Source organism: Phoenix dactylifera, chromosome 11 (assembly GCF_009389715.1).
Source record: "Phoenix dactylifera cultivar Barhee BC4 chromosome 11, palm_55x_up_171113_PBpolish2nd_filt_p, whole genome shotgun sequence".
Lineage (NCBI taxonomy): Eukaryota > Viridiplantae > Streptophyta > Magnoliopsida > Arecales > Arecaceae > Phoenix > Phoenix dactylifera.
Window position 1 is genome coordinate 15259352 of NC_052402.1, and position 19687 is coordinate 15279038.

Genomic DNA, 19687 nt, shown 5'->3' on the forward strand with positions numbered 1-19687 from the left:
AATTTGGGTGGTGAAAATTTGCTAGGGATAAAATGATGATTTATCTAGGTGGAAATGGTGGTTGTTTAATTATGTAAGAGGAGGGATATGGGAGATGATGCAAGATTTTTATGTCATATATATTCCATATTGAGTATTGATGGAGTAAATTTAGATATCATTGGAATAATAGTAGGCTATGTAGATGCAAAGTTCATGCAACAAGAAGAGGACAACATGAAGTTGGATTGCTTTTATTTTTTTAAGGGTAATTCTTTGGATTGTCATGTTAAGACCATAGCTGCATGTGGATTGAATATGGCCACTTTTAAATCCGGTATGGATCTAAAAAATATAATTAGATTAAATTAAAATTATATTTTAAAACTTAATTTAGTATGATCTCAATGAAATTGAATTAGACTTGAATTCGAAATCTTGGTCCTATTCAGTTGTGGATTGGATTCAAAAATTAATATTAATCTAATTTGACTTAAAAAAATAAATGGAATAAATAAAAATATATATCGAACTTAGTTTAATCTAATATCTAACCTCTTTCGGACCTCTTTCCTGGGTCAGGTCAGCCAGACCCAACCTGACCCAATCGGGACCCAATCCCCCTCACGTTATCCATTTGGTACGATAAAACGGCGTCCCATTGACCCCGGGAGCCATCCCCCCACGAGGCACGAGGTCGGGCGGGGTTCCGAGGAAAGTATTATTTTATTTTAAATTCTACCCCCCATCATAGCTTCCACTTTTTGATCCCACCCCCCCCCCCCCCCCCCCCCCCTCCTATTCCCTCCCTTCTCCTTTTGGAGCTGAGTTGACGAGAATTTCTCTCGGGAGCAGCCCCGTCTGCGGCAGTGGCGTGTCCGTTTCGGCAAAGTCTTGGGACGAGACACCCCGTTCAGTAATTCCGTTGAAACCGAGGGGGTTGTCTGTGAAATTCCTGTTCTTTTATTATTTTTCTTTTGTTTTCTTTCTGGTCCTCGGGGTTTATACTTTTTTTTGTTTCGGTGTGCGTTGTTTTCGATGGGAGCACGCAAAAACAAGCGCGGCTTTTCAAAACCCCCCCTGCCATCATTACTTGCCAGCTGCTCGGCATGCGGAAACCCAACTCCCCAATAAAATTAAATACTCCGTCCTTCAAACGTTCGTTTTTCGTCTGTCTCCTATTTAACTCAACGCCCTGAATTGGAACCCCACCCCAACACCGTACACCTACTGCACGAATATTGAAGCAGGAGCGTTTCTTCGACCATTTTGAATTTTTTTAAAAAAATATTGGTTCTTTGATATATATATATATATATATATTATTTTTTTTTATTTTTTTTTTTGAGAGAGAGGTTCAATCCGATTAACTCATGTCTACTGGAGGCAAAAAGTATAGCTGACTAGATTATCTCCTACACAGCTCATCACTCTAGAAATTTTTTTTGGAAGAACTATGCATCTATTTCTTTATAATTTTGTTGATTGTATTTGTTGCGGGATTTTCACCCCGGCAACAGCCCGCACATCGGCCGAGCAGAAAAAGCGGCTGCGTCCCTTCCGAGGTATTGTTCGCTCTAGGCCCCGCGGGCGCGGGGCTCGCACCGAGTGCGCACCCACCTGCAGGCGCGGAGCTCGTATAGGAGGCTTGGGCGTCCCTCACGGTTTTGTCCCACAAAAGGGCCCTCGTGAGGAAAGGTTTTAGGCCTCCTCATTATAAGGCACAGATCTTTCCGCTAATTAGCCGATGTGGAACTAAAGTTCGGAATCCCATCCCACAATAGTATTCATATATGTCGTGTGTGAGGTGGTGTTGTACCCAAAAAAAAATTGTTTCCTAATTAAAGATTTTGGCCAATATTTTGTTCCATGTTCACGCTGATAAGGGTGGCGTATAGAATGATTCGGACTAGACTCGGATCAATTTGACCTCGCATAGCTAGGTTTATAGGACTCGATGTGAACTCGATCCAACCTATTAGTAGGTTAGGGATGCTTGACCAAAACCTGCCAACCTAGAACCGACTTGCGACCCATTTGAGGTTCAACCCTATTTAACTTTGTTCTTTATATCAGATAAGTAGACTATTTTTTCACAATATAGGATAATTTATGCTATAATAAATGAAATAATACATCAAGACCAATTTCTTACATTAAAATTTCATGGAATACGAGACAACTCTATCTAAAAATGACAGAAAGCGTGATGGCTTTCTGGTAGATTCTATACAATTTTATAAGATCTTACATGCGCGCGCGCGCGCGCGCGCACACACAAAAAAAGGAATAAGATTTATCTAATCCAACAGTCACCTCCGGCATCTCTCTCTCTCTCTCTCACACACACACGCACACGCACACATTAATCTATCAAACAATAGGGTCATCTATCACTCCACTCCAAACTATAGGCATCATTTAATGACATCTAGGCAACAAAGAACACTAGTTTCTTATTGAAGATACTAATGGTGCACTGCTAGCTATGGAAGAAATTAGATTTTTTCATACTACTGTTTCAATAACAAAATTATATATAATTTTAAAAAAAATAAATTTTATTATATATATATTTTAAGGTATCATAAATTTATTTAAAAGACAACTCTAATAACAATTATTCAAAAAAAAATTTGATCCATCTTGTACCGGTACAATTTAAAAGTTATATAAACTCGTGTACAAATTTTAAATAATATAAACTGGTATAGAATTACGTTAATAAAAAAATATTATTAATTGATATAAATTATATTTAATTTTTAAAATTATTTTAATAAAATAATTTTAAAAAAAATTATTGACTGATATAAAATTATGTTAATAAAAAAATATTATAAGTCGATATAAATTACTACATAATTTCTAAAATTATACTTATATATATAGAGACTAGTGAGGGAAACATCAGTTCCTTCCAGCTCCAGTCCTCAATTAATGGATGGGGCCTACGAGGTCCAGGGCCTAGGTTTTGGCCTTTTGGGGGCTTGTCAATTGCTTTCCTGCGAGTTTAGGTGGGAGAAAGCTGGTGTGCAGGCAAAGAAGAAGACGCCTTTGATGCTCTGCATTTATTATTGGAAAATGCCAGCTTCGCTTTTCATTGCGTTCACGTGAAGTGTTTGCAAGGCGAATGTTGTACTTTGGTGAAGGAAGGTAAACGTAAAACCAAAACCCCCCACTGCATTTATTGATGACAACAAGCATTGCTCACTCCCCTCGCAAGACCTTATTTTTTTTGAAGGCTGAGGGACAAACTGTAAGGTCTCCATCAACACCTAACGTCTCTAAAATTAAATGATCTATACACAAGGCGTAGTACTACTACAAGTGCCTATGATTGTGAGAAATCAGAAGTTTGGCTGTTTAGGAGTTTGGAGGCTTCTATTTGGGAGTACTCTCTTGGTTGTTTTTAACAGCATTTTGAACAAAAGTTTATGCTCTGACCAGGAACGGCTTGGTTTTTGCCGGGAGCAAGATAGTTTAGGGGTTAAAATTGTGTAATTAAAGCGTAGAACAAGATAGTTTGTGTTTATGTTTTCGAAAACCTTAGAACAAAAAATGATCTAGGCTGTACAACGTGTATGATCAAAGCCTTTTGGGGTTTTTCATTAAAAATTTGGATTTTCAAATTGCTTGTAAACTTTTGGAAGCAAAGCTAGATACGTAGCTTTCAAAAATAGTGAAAAATAAAAGCAACGGATGGAGGAAGTTTCGTACAAATGCTATCTTTAACATCAATCTCTGCGCATTGTGCCATTATTTAATAGAGAAACAAAAATATGAGAACAAGGAGGATGCCAAGTGAGATAACTAAGAACTGGGCCAGGTTGGTTTGTAACAGGCTTAAGCCCCGTATGGGTTGGGCCTAACAGTCACAAGGTTAATATATTTGAACCTCATAGTACTCTTATTGGGGTGGAACTCGCACAAGTAAATCTTGGAATAGAATTATCCTTGAATGTTAGATATCCGGTCATCAGGGCTTCCATTTTATCATTTATTCAATAATTGTTTGATTGATTTTGGTTGTGAGGACACAGGCACAAAAGCTTCTAGGTCATTACATTACTAAACTTTGACAATATCCAAACAAGATGCACACTAATTTAAACCCAAACTTTGTTGGACTTGTTGCATTGTGTTCAGTGAGCCCATGCTGCAATGTCTCATAGTCTATATAGACTATGGCTGGGTCAGCTTGGATACTATTTGTAACAACTCAGGGTTTTATCTGAAAAGGCTAGCTGAAAGGTATTTTTTAGTTCCTTAGTCATGTATAAGTACTTCATATCTTTCGGCGAATAACCGATATGAAACTAAATACTTGATTTTAGGTGCAATCAAGTTCTAATTTAGTGCTCAAAGGAAACTAGCCAAAATTTAAAAATATCATGCAACCGTCCTCTTAGGAGATAAATGCATCTCTAGATATATGATGTAAATAGGAAGTGACCTTCTTGGACACTGGACAGTCATAAATTGTCCCCCCACTGGATCTTTTTTATGCAATGTCTGGTTACAAAACTGTGGGCTTTTGCCATGATGAATCTAAGACCATGGAAAACTCCTGCTGACAAAACAGCAATGCTGGTTTCCAGATTTCTACATACTAGTTTTCATGGTGAAGATCGACATATTTTTAACTCGGTCCCATGTAGGTTCCATTTCTTATTTCTGTGTGCTTAGTTGATGATCAAATTGATTGCATTTCATGGTCACAGTGAATATAAAATGGCTAGATTATTTTTGTGTACTTGAATTTTGAAAATTAAATATTAAAACAAACTGACATCGATACAACTGGAATCTAAATATAATCTATTTTAGAATAAGGGAGAGGTGGAGATGTTATAGGATCTTCCTTCGCATCAATTAAAATGATCCATTGAATACGTACATGTATTCTACATCCTTTGATGGTTCATAAAAGTCTTTGCAGATTTAGACTAGATGATGATAAAAATTATCCTTAATCTTGTTGGAGAAACTCTTATCCACTAGTGTGATGAAAAGCATGATTTGTAGTATGAAGAAATCATCTAGTGCTACTCAAACAAATATATGGCTGCACACAAAATTTTTACATGAGTTATTGTTGGAAACAGGCTTTGATACCCCTCCAAAAAAAGAACAATAAAATTAGGTTGAACATGGAGTTTACTCGATCTGGATCCAACCTAACTCACTTATAAATTAGGTGGGGTTGAGCTAGGTTGGTCTAGGTCCAGTCTCATGTCGTAATTTTAGGACTGCACCATCTTCTAAAAATGAACAAACATTATTATATATTATCATAATTCTCATACAGGTACCAACACAACAATATATTTGCATTATAACAAGTCATCTTAAAAAGAAATTATTATAATATTTTTGCAAAATACCTATCTTAGCTCAACCACTCATTGATGTAATTGACAAACTAATTGTGTATATGAATATTCCAAGTTCTTTGTACAAATATTTTTATTTGCGTTGGATTGGGTGTTATCGAGTTAGGTGGGGTCCCAGTCCAGGCTGGATCTTGGGGCTACACAGTCTATTGTAGCCATATATTCAACTAGCTGCAACTTATTTTGCGTATATAGATATATTGGAGGACAACATATTCATTGTCTAAACGAACATCTGATATAATATATTATAAATTGAGCATAGATCATGGGATCTAAAGATCACTGTGCATTACCAAATTATTTCAAAAAACAAGATATAATTTAGAATTATATATTCAGCTTATTTTGCTTAATAGCACAATGCTGTGTCTTTCCTCTTGGAACATGGCTGCAATTTGATTCTTTATATTTTCAAAAAACGGGTTGTTTCTTTTACATGAAAGAAGGATTATTTTTTCTTCATGCGAATGCACCATTAGAAAGTGCAATGATCGCTTCAGGATCTGTACAAATAGATGAATGAAATAGTTTAGAATGCTTTGAGATATACGTAGAACATGATCCGACAGTCGTCGGCATGAAAGAAGATCAATCATTTGTTCCTGCTGAAGATACAACTCTAACCCCACACAATCAACCACAAGCGTTGTTCCTAAAACATGTCATCAGTTCATTATTCGAACTTTGACATAAAATATATTGTACTGTGTGCTATAAAAGCTACTGTTAGAATATTTTCACCTACATGGTAGCTGGATCTAAACCAGCACGATTTTTAGCAGCCCAACAAGACCCAATCTGACCAAAAAAAACACTTGATTCATAACAACTGATTAAAACCGACACGACCCACCAAACAAATTAGTGTAAAAGAGCACGAATTGGGCTTGGTTGATGGTCTAGTTGCTTTTGAGTTTGGTTTGATCCCCTCACAAAATATGCAAGAAAGAGAAGGGAAATCCAATTCCAAACAAACCTCATGCCCTCGGGCAGTTTTATAGCGTCCTCAAGATTTATCTGCACATCAAATTCACTGGATGACTGCGAGGTTTCCTAGGTTTTCAGACATTTGATGGCATTTTGAAGAGTTGTCAAGTTCAGCAACTTCTGTAGCACAAATGAGAATTTGGAGTTGTGGCCAATGTCATCTGTTTAGATTCTAAACAATTTGATTTAAGATGTAATGGGAAGTGAGTGCCAAGAATGCCATGTCAAATGGGAGTGGTTACATTTCGCAATTCTGCATACATTGCTGTTAAAATTTTGAAATGCTTGCTAGCTATGGCAAATCGTCCGATGACTGGCGATGCGAAATTTGAGTTGCTTGAGCATCTACAAGTACCTACATGTAGCCTTCCTTCACTTGATCTTGAAAGCAATTTGGAAGGACATCTATGGTGCATTAGACTCTTGGGCTTGCCTTAACTAGCATTGCAAATGGGTCGGGTCGACTCGTGACCCAATCCGACTCGACCCGCATAAGACCCGACCTTAACCGAATTTTAGAACCCGTGGGGCCGAACCGGATTCTAAATTTGGACCCGTTCTATTTTTCGGGTCGGGTCGGGTCCACCTAATCTTGACTCGGACCTGGACCTGATCTGATCTTTTTTTTGCTTGATGTTATTTACTATTATATAGTGGAACTTTGAATATAAAAATACATAAATACAGACCCGATCTGACCTGAATAACCCGTCGGATCAAAATTTGTAAGCATGGGCCCGACTTGATCCGACCTGATTTTCAACCAGATCGGGTCTGAGTGACCCCGATCAAACCCATTTGCAGCCCTAGCCTGAACACAAATTTTTGGTAGAATACATCTATGGTCAACAAGAAACACCAAAATCTTCTTGTAAGCCCACCAGCCAATAAAGAATGGCTCTCAATTCGTCCCAAGACTCTTGTCATTGATTTCTATAGGTTAGGTGGACCACAATGTCAGGCTAGAGTCCACTTGATATTGCCGTTGTCATTCATTAAGATGTTAAGAACGTTCCTTTTTTAAAGATATTAGCCACATGCTAGAAAGAGCGAATGGCTCTTAGTTCATCCCAAGGCTCTTCTTGTTGACTATTAGTCAATCAGCCGGTGACCACAGTGGCTAGTTGGAATCCACTTGATATTTTCACTAGTGTTCGTCAAGATTGTTGTTGTAAAGAAATTACCCAAACTCCTTTACCTGAAGAAAAAAAAGAAGAAGAAGATCCAATAAATTATGTCCATGCAAGGAGGATAGCTTTTGAAGCCTTGGAAGAAAAGAAAGAAATTCCATGAATAAAAGTGATGGATTTAATATTTCGCATCATTCCAATCCTACATTCAAATATTGCATCAAGATTGCCGTTATGAAGACATTATCGGTAAAGATCGGAGTGTCTTGGGTGGCTTTGAGTTCATTGTCATACTTTTACGGTCAACTTTATATTATCAATATAACAGTGTTCGTCATGATTGTTGTTTTAAGGAAATTACTCAAATTTCTTTACTAGAAATAGAAACTACCCCAACTCGGTCAATTATGAACGAGTAAATATTTTTGGAGCTCCGGAGAAAAGAGAGAAATACAATCAAAAAAGAGATAGACTCAACAACCATCTATTTATTTGTTTGTTTTAAATAAGATATAAGCAATGTACACGATAGATACTAGTTGATTATCAAACTACATAAATTTACAGAAAAGAAAATGGAGCAGCTGATTGAGTTGCATTCTATGTGGCCCATCATCCTGGCAGATTTGTGTGGATGGAGCGGGACAGACTGCCGGATTTTTATCTGTTTTGTTGTTTTGTAATTTTGTTGATCGTCAGTAGGATGTGAACCGCCGTTGTACAAATAATGATAATAATAATAATAATAATAATAAATATCTAGATCTATTTTAATTTTAGAAGCATATCATGCACCGTTGATTTTCGCTTTATATAGGCTTCGAGATTGCATGTATACTTATATATATATATATATATATATATATATATATATATATATATATATATATATATATATATATATATATATATATATATATATATATATATATATATATATATATATATCGGCAGGTCATGCTGCTCTAATATGAGCACACTCTGCTACATCAGAAGCTGAGTCCAAAGAAACGCATGTATATCTTTCACGTGGGATCAAAATAGCCACAAGAAAATCACAAACAAGTTGGGGACCAAGCTTTATGGAGTGCTTGACCAGTCTCTGTTCAAAAGATTAGCAGATGGGATGATGCTCGACGTTTTGTCGTCAAACGCGTGATATTATCAGCACTCAATAATTAATTCACCCTTCACAATATTATAAGGGGAAAAAATTGGAGTACAGGATATACTGGACGTTCTGAGGGTGGCTTTGCGATCCACGGGATCGCGTTGTATCTTTTGCGTCACCAACCGTTGGATCATATCGCCTACAAATCTCAGAGAATTTGGAATCTTTTTTTCTCCATCTATCTGCACAGATCTCGTTGCTAGTATTGTGCGATCCAACGGTGCACATTGCGAAAAAATGAATCATTCTTTGGCGCCATAGATGAAATCCGAACGTCGTCGATCTTGGTGCGTCAAATAAATTACCGGTCCCGCTCCTCGAGAAAAGCAGCGCATCTCATCCGTGCCAGATCCAGGCCTGAAGGTATTACGCGCAAGATTGGATTTTGGAACCCGTGCCATGTGATGATCCTCTTCTATGATTTTCGCCGATTTTTTCTTTCTTTTTTTTACAACAGCAAACTAACAAGATCGGAAAAAAAAAAAAATCTCCGCCCAAATCCTTTCATAGAAAATCTTCAAAATGATAAATCATAAAAAAAAATATGCAGTCAGCCATACCATTCGCCTATCAATTAATGGTAGCTCAAAAACTGTAATCTTTTACTAATTTTTGAATCATACAAAGCAACGACTATCTGTCCAAGGCCGATCTACTACTTCAAAACTTTAACGATCCAGCTCACCTTTCATTGATCTAGAATCCAAGTTTAAGCCTGTTACTTTAACTCAGAAACTTGGTCTAGCTTTTAGATGTATGATCGAGCTCAACTAAATTCTAAGCATTATTTTTAAATAATAAAAAAATTATTTATAATATTTTGATATATTATACTTGTACATTTGTAAATTATTATAACAGATGAGAGCCGGCAAGAGGGCTCCCCGGCCTCCCCCCTATTTTCACTTTCAGAGAAAGAGACTTTTATATTTATTTGATATTATTAATTTTTGTTGTGATCATGTATTTACTTTAATTTGTTTAGCAACTCATGAATTAATTTGATAAGCTTCCAGCTTAGCTTATATATTTTTTGAATTAATTTTTATTATATGAACACTCTGAATTTTTTTTTTCTTTTGTTTTTAGATCATATGAATATTTTTTCTAGGAAAAGATACTAACTTTCAAAAATAATTCCGTTTTTCCCCCTAAAGAAAAATAATCTTCTAATAATTCAGATTTTAGAACTGCTGGTTTTTTTCTTAGAAATAAAAAGTACCAATTTTTTATTAGATTGAAGGATATTTTTATTCTTAAATTTCAGTTCAAGATCTAGATGATTTTAAATTTTGATCTCAAAAATAGATATTTCATTATCGGATTAGACGGTGATTTAAAAAGTTGAGATAATTTGGGGTCAAATATGATGATGTCATCGTTTTCGTCGACATTATCTTCATCTCGGGATGGTCACCGGCGTAACAAACGCGGCAGTTCTTTCTTCCCATGTGCCTAGATTTAAAAAACTACCATACAATTTTATTACCGACCGACATGACTCAATGATTCACTGTGGACCCGACAATAAATCCCATGAGATTCGCTCTGTTTCTGATCTTCTCTTCTCTCCTCCTCGGATACCCTTCAGTTCGCCCGGAGACTTGCACGCAGAAGTAGATAAAACCAGGAAGTAGTAATCGTCCGCCGAAAACATCTTCACCCCCTTATCATCATCAGAAGAAAAAGTCGATCCAGACAAACTATCACACCTCGCTTTGCTCTATAAATTCTCCGCCACACTCTCACAGCCCTGCTCAAATTAATCCCCCTTCCTTTCCCCATCACTCGTTCTCGGTTTTGGATATGAGTTCCCTCGGCCGCCACCTACTCCTACTCTTTATTCTCGCGGTGGTCGGGTGCTCCGCCGCCGCGGCCGCGGCTGCAGGCGCCGCCAACCCGCCGTCGAGGGCCCGTCTCGACACGGGTGGGCTCGGCCGGGCGGCCTTCCCGGCCGGGTTCGTCTTTGGCACGGCGGCGTCGGCGTACCAGGTGGAGGGCATGGCGCTCAAGGACGGGCGCGGCCCCAGCATCTGGGACGCCTTCGTCAAGATCCCAGGTAAAAATAAACCCCACCCGTCCGTCCATCCATCCATCCCCTGTACCCTTTCAAGTTTTCCTTTCTTTTTTCCCGTTTCTTTATTAAAGAAACTGGATTTATTGATCGCTTCCCTTGTTGGCTCACTGAGTCGACTCTCTCTTTTTTATGCTATTTATTTTTATTTATTTACTCGAAACAGGGGAGATCGCAAATAATGCCACTGCGGACATTTCGGTAGACGAGTACCATCGCTACAAGGTAAGCAATAAAAAAAAAAAAGGAGTTAACTCGGGAACTCGTTCCAGTAGGGGGAGCAGTTACCGAGTCATTTTCACTGAGTTAACTCAGTGAGTGGAAATTGGCTGGGCTGGGTTTCAGTTATCAGTTCTGGAATTTGTTTTCTGAATCCTTGCACTACTTCTCTCTCTAAGTTTCGCATTACACATTGGATTGGTGGTGCAGGAGGATGTGGACATCATGAAGAAGATGAATTTCGATGGGTATCGGTTCTCGATCTCGTGGTCTCGGATATTTCCAAGTAACCAAGATTTTGATGCTAAGAATTTATCTGAGTAAATGGGTTCTTATAAGTTTACAGAATTTACTCGGCTGTTCTGTCTTATTTTGCTATCAATGTAGATGGAGTGGGGAAGGTAAATTGGAAGGGAGTGGCGTATTACAATCGACTTATAGACTACATGCTAAAACAAGGTATGCTGCATCTTCGAAATGGAAACCATCTCTGTATCAAGTCCATGGATTGGTCGTCATAATTACTAATTTATATGTATTTTTTATGTCAGGTGTTACACCGTATGCAAATCTCTATCACTATGACCTCCCAGAAGCACTTGAGGTGCAGTACAATGGTCTGTTAAGCCCAAAAATTGTGTAAGTTTATAATTTTTAAGCTCTACTTCTTTTTTTGAGAAGAAAAAGGATAAAACCTTTCATTCATTTCAAAAAGAAAAGAAAACAAAAGAAATACAAGGACTAAACCTAAAACCTCAAAAGAAAGAAACCAATCTAGCACTAGGAAAAGATGATAGTCTCTGGTTCTTCACTAAATGTGTTTTGCCATGTTGATGGCTGTTCTTTTTATTATGACTTCCTTGCTCAAGATTTATTCCTCACGAAAAATAGGACTCTCACTATTAGTTATGTAATCATGTATTCAATAATCTATGCTTGTAGATTTTCATAACAACTGCTCTTATAACAAAACAAAAGAAAATTCCAACCTAATATCAATACTTCATTACTTTTTAGAAAAACAAAGAATGTAGTTGGCATGAGAAGAGGGTATGTACTCAAAAGTTTGTTAAAGAAGAAAAAAGAACAAATTTATGATCTAATATTATCTTAATCTGCACTTTTTTTTCTAATAATTTTTTCCTTGGTGTATATGTAGAGAGGAAAAGAAGCATCAATATAAGCATTTACGTAATTTTTTTCATGCTGGATAAATAATTTCAAGTGTTTGAGGTGGGCTCGGCTCCGGCAAGGGTTGCCCAAAAACTTTACAGTTCTTGAAAGTTAGTTTGGCCGGAATCAAAGTTTAAATTAGTTTGGCCCCTGTGGCTTCGCTCGAGGACATTTCTAGTCTATAATTTTGAATTGAAATGGATCTGCAATTATCACAACTGTGAAGCCTTCTTTTTGAAGACCACACAACTTTAAAGGATTGGATGATCTTTAAGTGACAAAAACCTCTCAGTTCTTTTTCAGACAACATCCAAACATGTGCATGCATAGGATCTATCGACGTGCTGATATATTCTTCCACTTTCTTTTTTGTGTATATTAGAAAAAATGAAAAGCTATGTTTACTTTGTTTTTCACACATAAATTCACTGTTTGTGCAATCAAATGTATTCTACAAAATATATGATTTTCTTAGTAGTAAAGGAGACCAGACACACCAGGGCACACCTCTGGTTTCCCTAGTCCATAAGATTAATGAAACCAGAATAGCAAAATCTCCATTCTTTCCATTATTTCTGAAGAAAAGAGTCAAATGGTTTAGAGCTAGATCTTTGATTCATGACATGCAGGGAGGCATACGCAGATTTTGCTGACTTTTGTTTCAAGACATTTGGTGATAGAGTGAAAAATTGGTTCACTTTCAATGAGCCAAGGGTGGTGGCAGCTCTTGGATATGATGAGGGTAAATTTGCCCCAGGAAGGTGTACAAACTGTTCAGCCGGTGGGAACTCTGCTACTGAGCCTTATATTGTTGCCCATAATCTCATCTTATCTCATGCTGCTGCTGTTAAGAGGTACCGGGAGAAGTATCAGGTATGAATTACCTGTCTTAGCCCAAAAAAAAAAAAAAAAAAACAGCTTGAATTCCTATGCTTAGACTATCCTGAAAATAGTGAATGGATTGCTTCTTTACAAGTAATGGTGTGGGCTTTTAACATTCTGCCCTCCTACAGCTCCACACCAAAAGTCATGTGAACACTGCTATTAATCATAACAATTAATTTGAGTGAGCACTTTTGATTGATATGCTGATAAAGAAGAAGTGGGACAAAATTAGTTGTTTTAAATGATCATTGCCGATGATCGTTGACTGGAAGCCTATATATTAAGGTTTTCAAGCAGGATGATTCTTGGGAGGATATAATTCAAATCATTAGTTTCAGAAGACTCTTAAGGCAAATTTGTAGTGGTGAAACAAAAATTATAGGTGCTCCCAGATAATAATACTTGACAGGCTAAACTGGAAATAAGAATTGGATTCTCTTGGATGCTTTTTGTTATGAACATCTTATGCAGCAATTAATGATTGCCAATAAAATCATGCATGACAGGCTACACAGAAAGGCAGGATTGGAATTCTCCTGGATTTTGTTTGGTATGAACCTCTGACCATTTCGAAAGCTGACCAAGCAGCAGCTCAAAGAGCAAGGGATTTCCATTTGGGATGGTAATTATCAAAACATTGTGAAGGAATGAGAAACATTCATTACACTAACAAATGTTTGATCTTCCTCTATCCTACTTTGCAGGTTTCTTCACCCTATTGTCTATGGTGAGTACCCAAAGACAATGCAGGAGATAGTTAAAGAGAGGCTTCCAAAATTCACAGTGGAAGAGATTAAGATGGTGAAAGGGTCTATAGATTATGTGGGAATCAACCAATATACTACTTACTACATGTATCATCCGCTTCTTCCTGCACCACAAAAGCCCACTCGTTATGCGAATGATTGGAATTGTGGATTTGCTTGTGAGTCCTCAACTCCCTGCAGGATGCTAAAACCGTGCCTAACATTTTATTACTTCTAATTAACTCTCTTGTGGTTTCTCCTCAATTTTGCAGATGAGCGCAACGGTGTACCTATTGGACCGCGGGTAATACAATTTTTCTGTGTCTTTGACGTTAATTCTTGATTGATGATATTATAATAGTTTTAAAAGTTCTATATCTTGTATTCCCAAAATTATAAACTCAATAATTATAACTCATTTATTTGCTTAAACAAGATAAGCTGGCAGTGTTGAATGGAAAAAACTGGAACAAAATTTGCAGGCACATTCTGATTGGCTGTACATTGTCCCATGGGGGATGTACAAAGCAGTGAGCTATGTTAAGGAACAGTATGGCAACCCAACTGTGATCCTATCTGAAAATGGTATCAAATACACAAACCATTTCTCTTCTTCTTCTTCTTCTTTTATTAAAAAAATTTCCCCCTCACTTGGTTTGCTATGATGACAGGAATGGATGATCCTGGTAACATCACTTTACCAAAAGGTTTGCATGATACAACAAGAATCAATTACTACAAGTCTTATATAACTGAGCTCAAGAGGGCAATTGATGATGGTGCAAACGTGATCGGTTACTTTGCTTGGTCTTTGCTTGATAACTTCGAATGGAAATTAGGTTACACATCAAGATTTGGGGTGGTCTATGTTGACTATAGAACCCTAAAGCGGTACCCTAAGATGTCAGCATATTGGTTCGGAGAGATGCTTCGGAGGAAAAAGTAGTGGCTTCGGTCATGTTTATTGTCTACTTGCTGCCTTTTTGTTGTATCATTGTGTTGGCTGAAGTAACAAGTCTGATTGTTCAAGTTGAGCTTCTTGTGGTAATAAAGGAGATGGTTAGAATTTTGGTATATGCACAAGAGACTCTTGCATTTGAAGTATGCTAATTGTTGAAGTTCTTGGATGCTCAAGAAAGATTATAGGAACCAAGTTTAATAATATAGAAAGAAAAAACAATAACACCATTTGAGAGATAACAGTATATAATCTGAAAAAAACTCAAAAGATGGATGGAATGACAAATTAATAAGCAAGCTTCAACACATTTTCATTTCTTAGTATTTTATAAGGTTTTGGCTATGACGTCGTATGGAGAATAGATGATTCTAATCTTCCACTCTGGATCTATATGTGGAATCACTGATCACTTGCACGCGCAATTCATGGCTAGAAATAAATTAAAAAGAAATCCTAAAATTTTTATAGTCTCCTTAAAATAAAAAGAAAGTGAAGCTGGCATAAGCCAAACCATGGACTCCCTCTTCTTGGTTAGTTTTGAGAGATGAGTGACAAATTATGCCCCAGGTAGACCATGTACAATAAATAGGTTGGATACTAGGGTTTGTTCTTTGTAATCCAATCATCAATAGATAGGTTGGATAAAGTTTTTTAACCCAGGTTGAGCATGACCTGATTCATATCCAAGCAGCGACCCTGCTAACTTGCAAAAAAAAGGGTTCAACTCTTCAGTTGCGCTAGTATTTGTATTGTCCTTGATCAAATGTTACGCTCTCTCCTAATTCAATTTCCCAAATTTACATGTATTTGTTCATACATATTAATCAATTCACATGTTCGTTAGGCTTCCAGAATGTTTGTGCTCACTAATGATCACTAAGCTTTTGTGCCTAGTGAGGATTCCCCCTCTTTTTTTTCCTTGATGACTGCGATAATAGGTCTGCAGGGCCATCCACAGTGATGCCACCTTCAGCATAAGATCTTTTCGATATATCTATAACTCAATACTAAAATAACAATTATGTTGGAATGTCAGTGGTTTGCATATAGTTCTCTTTTATATGTTCATGTTGATGAAACATTTTTTACCAGTCTGATGAACAGAATTTTTCACTAGAAGTTTGTGTTACACTGGATAGAGCTGAGCTCTCTCTTCAATGATGGATCTGACAGAGTGTAGTCCATTGGACAATTCTTTGGGCCCTCACTCAAAGCCATTGGAGAAGTAGTAGTCTAAAAAGGAGAAACTAGGCTGGAACTTTGTGGACTGTGACTTTGGTCTGCCGGAGCGTAGGCAAAACTGGCCAGTTTCTCAAAAGCGAGGCATTCCATCCCCTCTCAAAACTACTCACCAGATGGGAAAGGGACCACATAATATACCTTCAAGTTCTCAGCTCTTCTTCCAGACCTCTCTCTTTCATTGCCTTTTCTTCCCCCATTTCGGCAACCTACCGGTGAAAATTTATGTAAAAAATGCATGCTTAAAATAAGGAACATTAATATTCTAAAATTCACATTACTAACGCACTATTGCATTATATGTTTATATTATTATAAGAATATTCTGTTATGCAATATCATATGTTTACATATGAATTGCAATTTTATAGAGTAAAATTATGTTCTATAAATACTAATACGGCATTATAATGCCTATTATGAGTACTCATAACTGGAAGGGGTGCATATGACGACCCGTGCGGGCGTGTGCTTAGTTCCATGTCAGTTATTCGCTGGATAAATCTTGAGTACTTATATAGGATTAAGAACCCAAATAATATATTCCAGCTAGCCATTTTGGATCGAGTTTTACGTTGTGACAAATGGCCCACGGGCCAATCATGTGATTGGATTTGAAGGGAGGAAGTATGCAAGGATCCATGCGGGTGTGTGTTTAGTCTCACATCGGTTATTTGCTGGATAGATCTTGCGAATCTTTTTGAGTGAGGTCCTAGGTTATGACAGTGCAAAGCTTCGGCCACAGCGTAGTTAGCCGCATTGCTTCAAGTGCAGTCAAATCAAAATGCATCACCCGGCGTTTCTTCTTCCATACTTCATGGACGATGGTGCATAATGATGCAAAAACCTGTCTTGCACCCCAATCCACAGCCTTCTACAAATATCTGTGGGATGTTGAGTGAGCTTCTGAAAAAGAGGCAAACCTAATAGAAGGTCAGCTAAGCTCCAGGTGTTTATTTTGTTAATTTACTCTATGCTTGTGGAGGGGGTTAGAATGATCTGGAAAATGTTTGTCATACGGAAGGACTTAAATAATTCATGCTATCAGTAGGCTTCAATTCAAAGCCTAAGGTAGCTGGCCCAGTGTCTTAGTTACAATAATTTGTTTTCTCCGTGTCATTGCTCTCATCTGGCACTCAGAAAGGGACACTGTTCCTCACAATCATTTGAAGATATCTTGTTCCAGTTGTATAATTAATTTCTTAACTAACAAGATTTACACTAAATTGGACCCTTGGTTGTTTGAAGTGAACAAAAATTATATGAGGCAGACACTATAGAATATCATATAGGACGAGATTCCTATTTTGCTACGTTTTCTCTGGCATCTATTTTAAAGAGGAAATCCAAAAGTAAAATAGGAAAAAACTCTCCATACTAGTGAAGTTCATTATTCCTATATAAAAAAAAAAAATTGCATATGCATCATTTCTTTTTCTCGTCAAGCCTCTTCATTTATTCTCTTTCGTATTAGGTCATCTCTCCCATCTGTAAGGTTTTCCTTCTTTTCTTTAGTTCCTTTCTCTCCTCCAATCTCTCTCTTTTTCAGAATCTTTACACCTAAGAGTTTATAAAATCTAAGGAATGATATATATATAATTTCTTATATTAGACAAAATTACAAAAGTGCATACTGGTATTAATGAATACCATATTCTGAAAACTATATATCAATTTATCTAGAGGTGTGTATTAGCTTGCTCAATAACTAACTTTACTTGGAATATATCGCTTAGCTATATAGTGCATACGGGCCAAAAGCATGTTTTAGAAACTGTGTATTGATTTATCTAGATGCATATATTTGATTGTTGCTGAATATGTATCAAAAAAGCTTATAGTATGTATTAGAAAGTTGATGAGTGTGTATTATCCGGCCATGTAATATGTATTGGCAAATATAATATTTTGAAAACTATTGTATCGATTTGCTTGGAGTTGTGTATTAGGTTCCTAGATGACTAATTTGTTAAGTATGCATCATCTGATTGTGTATTGTGCACTAGTGAATACCATATTCTATAAATTACATATCAATTTACCTAAATATATATGTAGGCTTTCTATATGACTAATTTGTTCGATGTGTATTACCTAGCCATGAAGTATGTACCGATAAAAAGCATGTTTTGGAAATGAGGAAGAAAAAAAGATACCACGTGCGACTTCCTTTCTTTTTTTTGATTTTTTTAATCACGGGACTAACAACTCTATTAGTAAGAGAAGTCATGGACTTTTAGATGGTACTAAGAGAAATGTGGCAAAATAAGAAGCCCGCTCCATATTTTTTTCTCAGTGCTCGCCCCATATAATTATATTCATTTGAAGTTGATATTACTTGCACTTCTCAAATGCTCCTAGTCTTATTAAAGACAATGACTTTCTGTAATGAATCATTTTGAAAATTCCCTAATCTGTTTGTTTACTAGTCTTTAAACCTGCCTGCATTACTCCAATCATGCTTTCTAAATTTTTGTCGTCCAATATAAACTTACAAGGATTATGAAACCAACTACATCAATCATGACATAGCCCATTTAAAGTACCATAGAGGCATAGAGCCTGCCCCCTTTTTTATTCCTGGTCGGGTAGCGTCTGCCTGCGAATTAGTTGACCTTTATGCTTGTATTCCCTAGTTTTTCCGAGTTCAAACCATTTGCATATACAAACATATACACAGAGAGAGAGAATCCTTCAAACTTGGATATATATCCTGAAATAAAGCTAACTTCTTTGTCTTGATAACTACTATATTATAATATTTGCCCTCCACTGCCTCTGCAATTATGCCAGCAAGCTCTCATGGTGGCATAAATCCCTTTGTTGATGTATGCACAATAATTTCTTTTTGCACCTAAGGGAACCTAATCAATGACGGGTCGGTTTACAATCCTAAAGTTATCAGATTTACTAAATCATTGAGCTTTACTTAAAGATAGAGCTTTCGTCTGGTAATTAATTTAATAAGCCCTTGAATTATTGCCTTAATCCAGGATCGCGACCACCGTCCATACTCATTACCCAACTTGATATGATAATGTTTTTCAATCAAACTTGTTTTGCTTTACCAAAGATTAACATCATTCAAAGTGGCGCAACATGGCTGTCCTCGCAAACAAACAATGCTGGAGAGGCAGCAAATAAGTAGTACTTTTTTATAGCTTAATCTCCTTGTCAACAAAGTTCGGCTCATTGTTGCCCTATAAGCTTATAGTTTATTGATGGTGTGGACCCTTGGCCCTAATTCTCTTCTTTGTTTGGCCGATCTTTCATGATTTGCAGCGGCACCAACAGGTTATTGTTGGATGGACCACAAAACATTTTTGTTTCTTCTATTTTTGATTTGCAAACACAAAAAACATATTTTTATCTCCTTTACTTTCTTTTCATTAATATAGTTGAACAATTGATGTTAAGTAAAACGAGAGTATGATTTTCTCTTGGATTTCTTAGTAATCTCTCTGTAGTATTTCAATTACCATTAGTGCTTATATAGTTTGTATCAGTATTACCTAGTTAAATTTTGTACACATCCTAATTTTGTAGTAACCTAAAAACTGGGGTAAATATGTTGTAAGTTGAATCTTTTCTTTCCTTTTCCAATCTTAAAGTGGAGTTAAAAGCTAGAGTGCATAGGACATACGCAAGGATGATGAGTATTTCTATTTACCCTAATGATTTAAGCTTTAAGTTGTGGTTCCTCTTTTCGTAGCAGCAAAGCAGT

General features: G+C 36.8%; 1 protein-coding gene across 1 annotated transcript; it reads left to right on the plus strand.

Moving 5' to 3' along the window:
• The first annotated feature begins 10226 nt into the window (after nt 1-10226).
• Nucleotides 10227-14864, plus strand: LOC103709312 (beta-glucosidase 1-like). The gene is made up of 11 exons (XM_008794603.4): nt 10227-10725; nt 10907-10965; nt 11170-11245; nt 11347-11418; nt 11511-11598; nt 12762-13005; nt 13524-13639; nt 13722-13942; nt 14036-14067; nt 14246-14348; nt 14435-14864. The coding sequence occupies exons 1-11, from the start codon at nt 10473-10475 to the stop codon at nt 14707-14709; spliced, it is 1539 nt and encodes a 512-aa protein (XP_008792825.2). The 5' UTR covers nt 10227-10472; the 3' UTR covers nt 14710-14864.
• The last annotated feature ends 4823 nt before the right edge of the window (nt 14865-19687 follow it).

Bases quoted from the DNA above. Each gene is read 5' to 3' on its own strand.
- LOC103709312 (XM_008794603.4), top strand. From the start codon at position 10,473: ATGAGTTCCCTCGGCCGCCACCTACTCCTACTCTTTATTCTCGCGGTG. The intron at 13,943-14,035 runs GTGAGTCCTCAA...TCAATTTTGCAG, and splicing joins TTGGAATTGTGGATTTGCTT to ATGAGCGCAACGGTGTACCT. The intron at 14,349-14,434 runs GTATCAAATACA...CTATGATGACAG, and splicing joins TGTGATCCTATCTGAAAATG to GAATGGATGATCCTGGTAAC.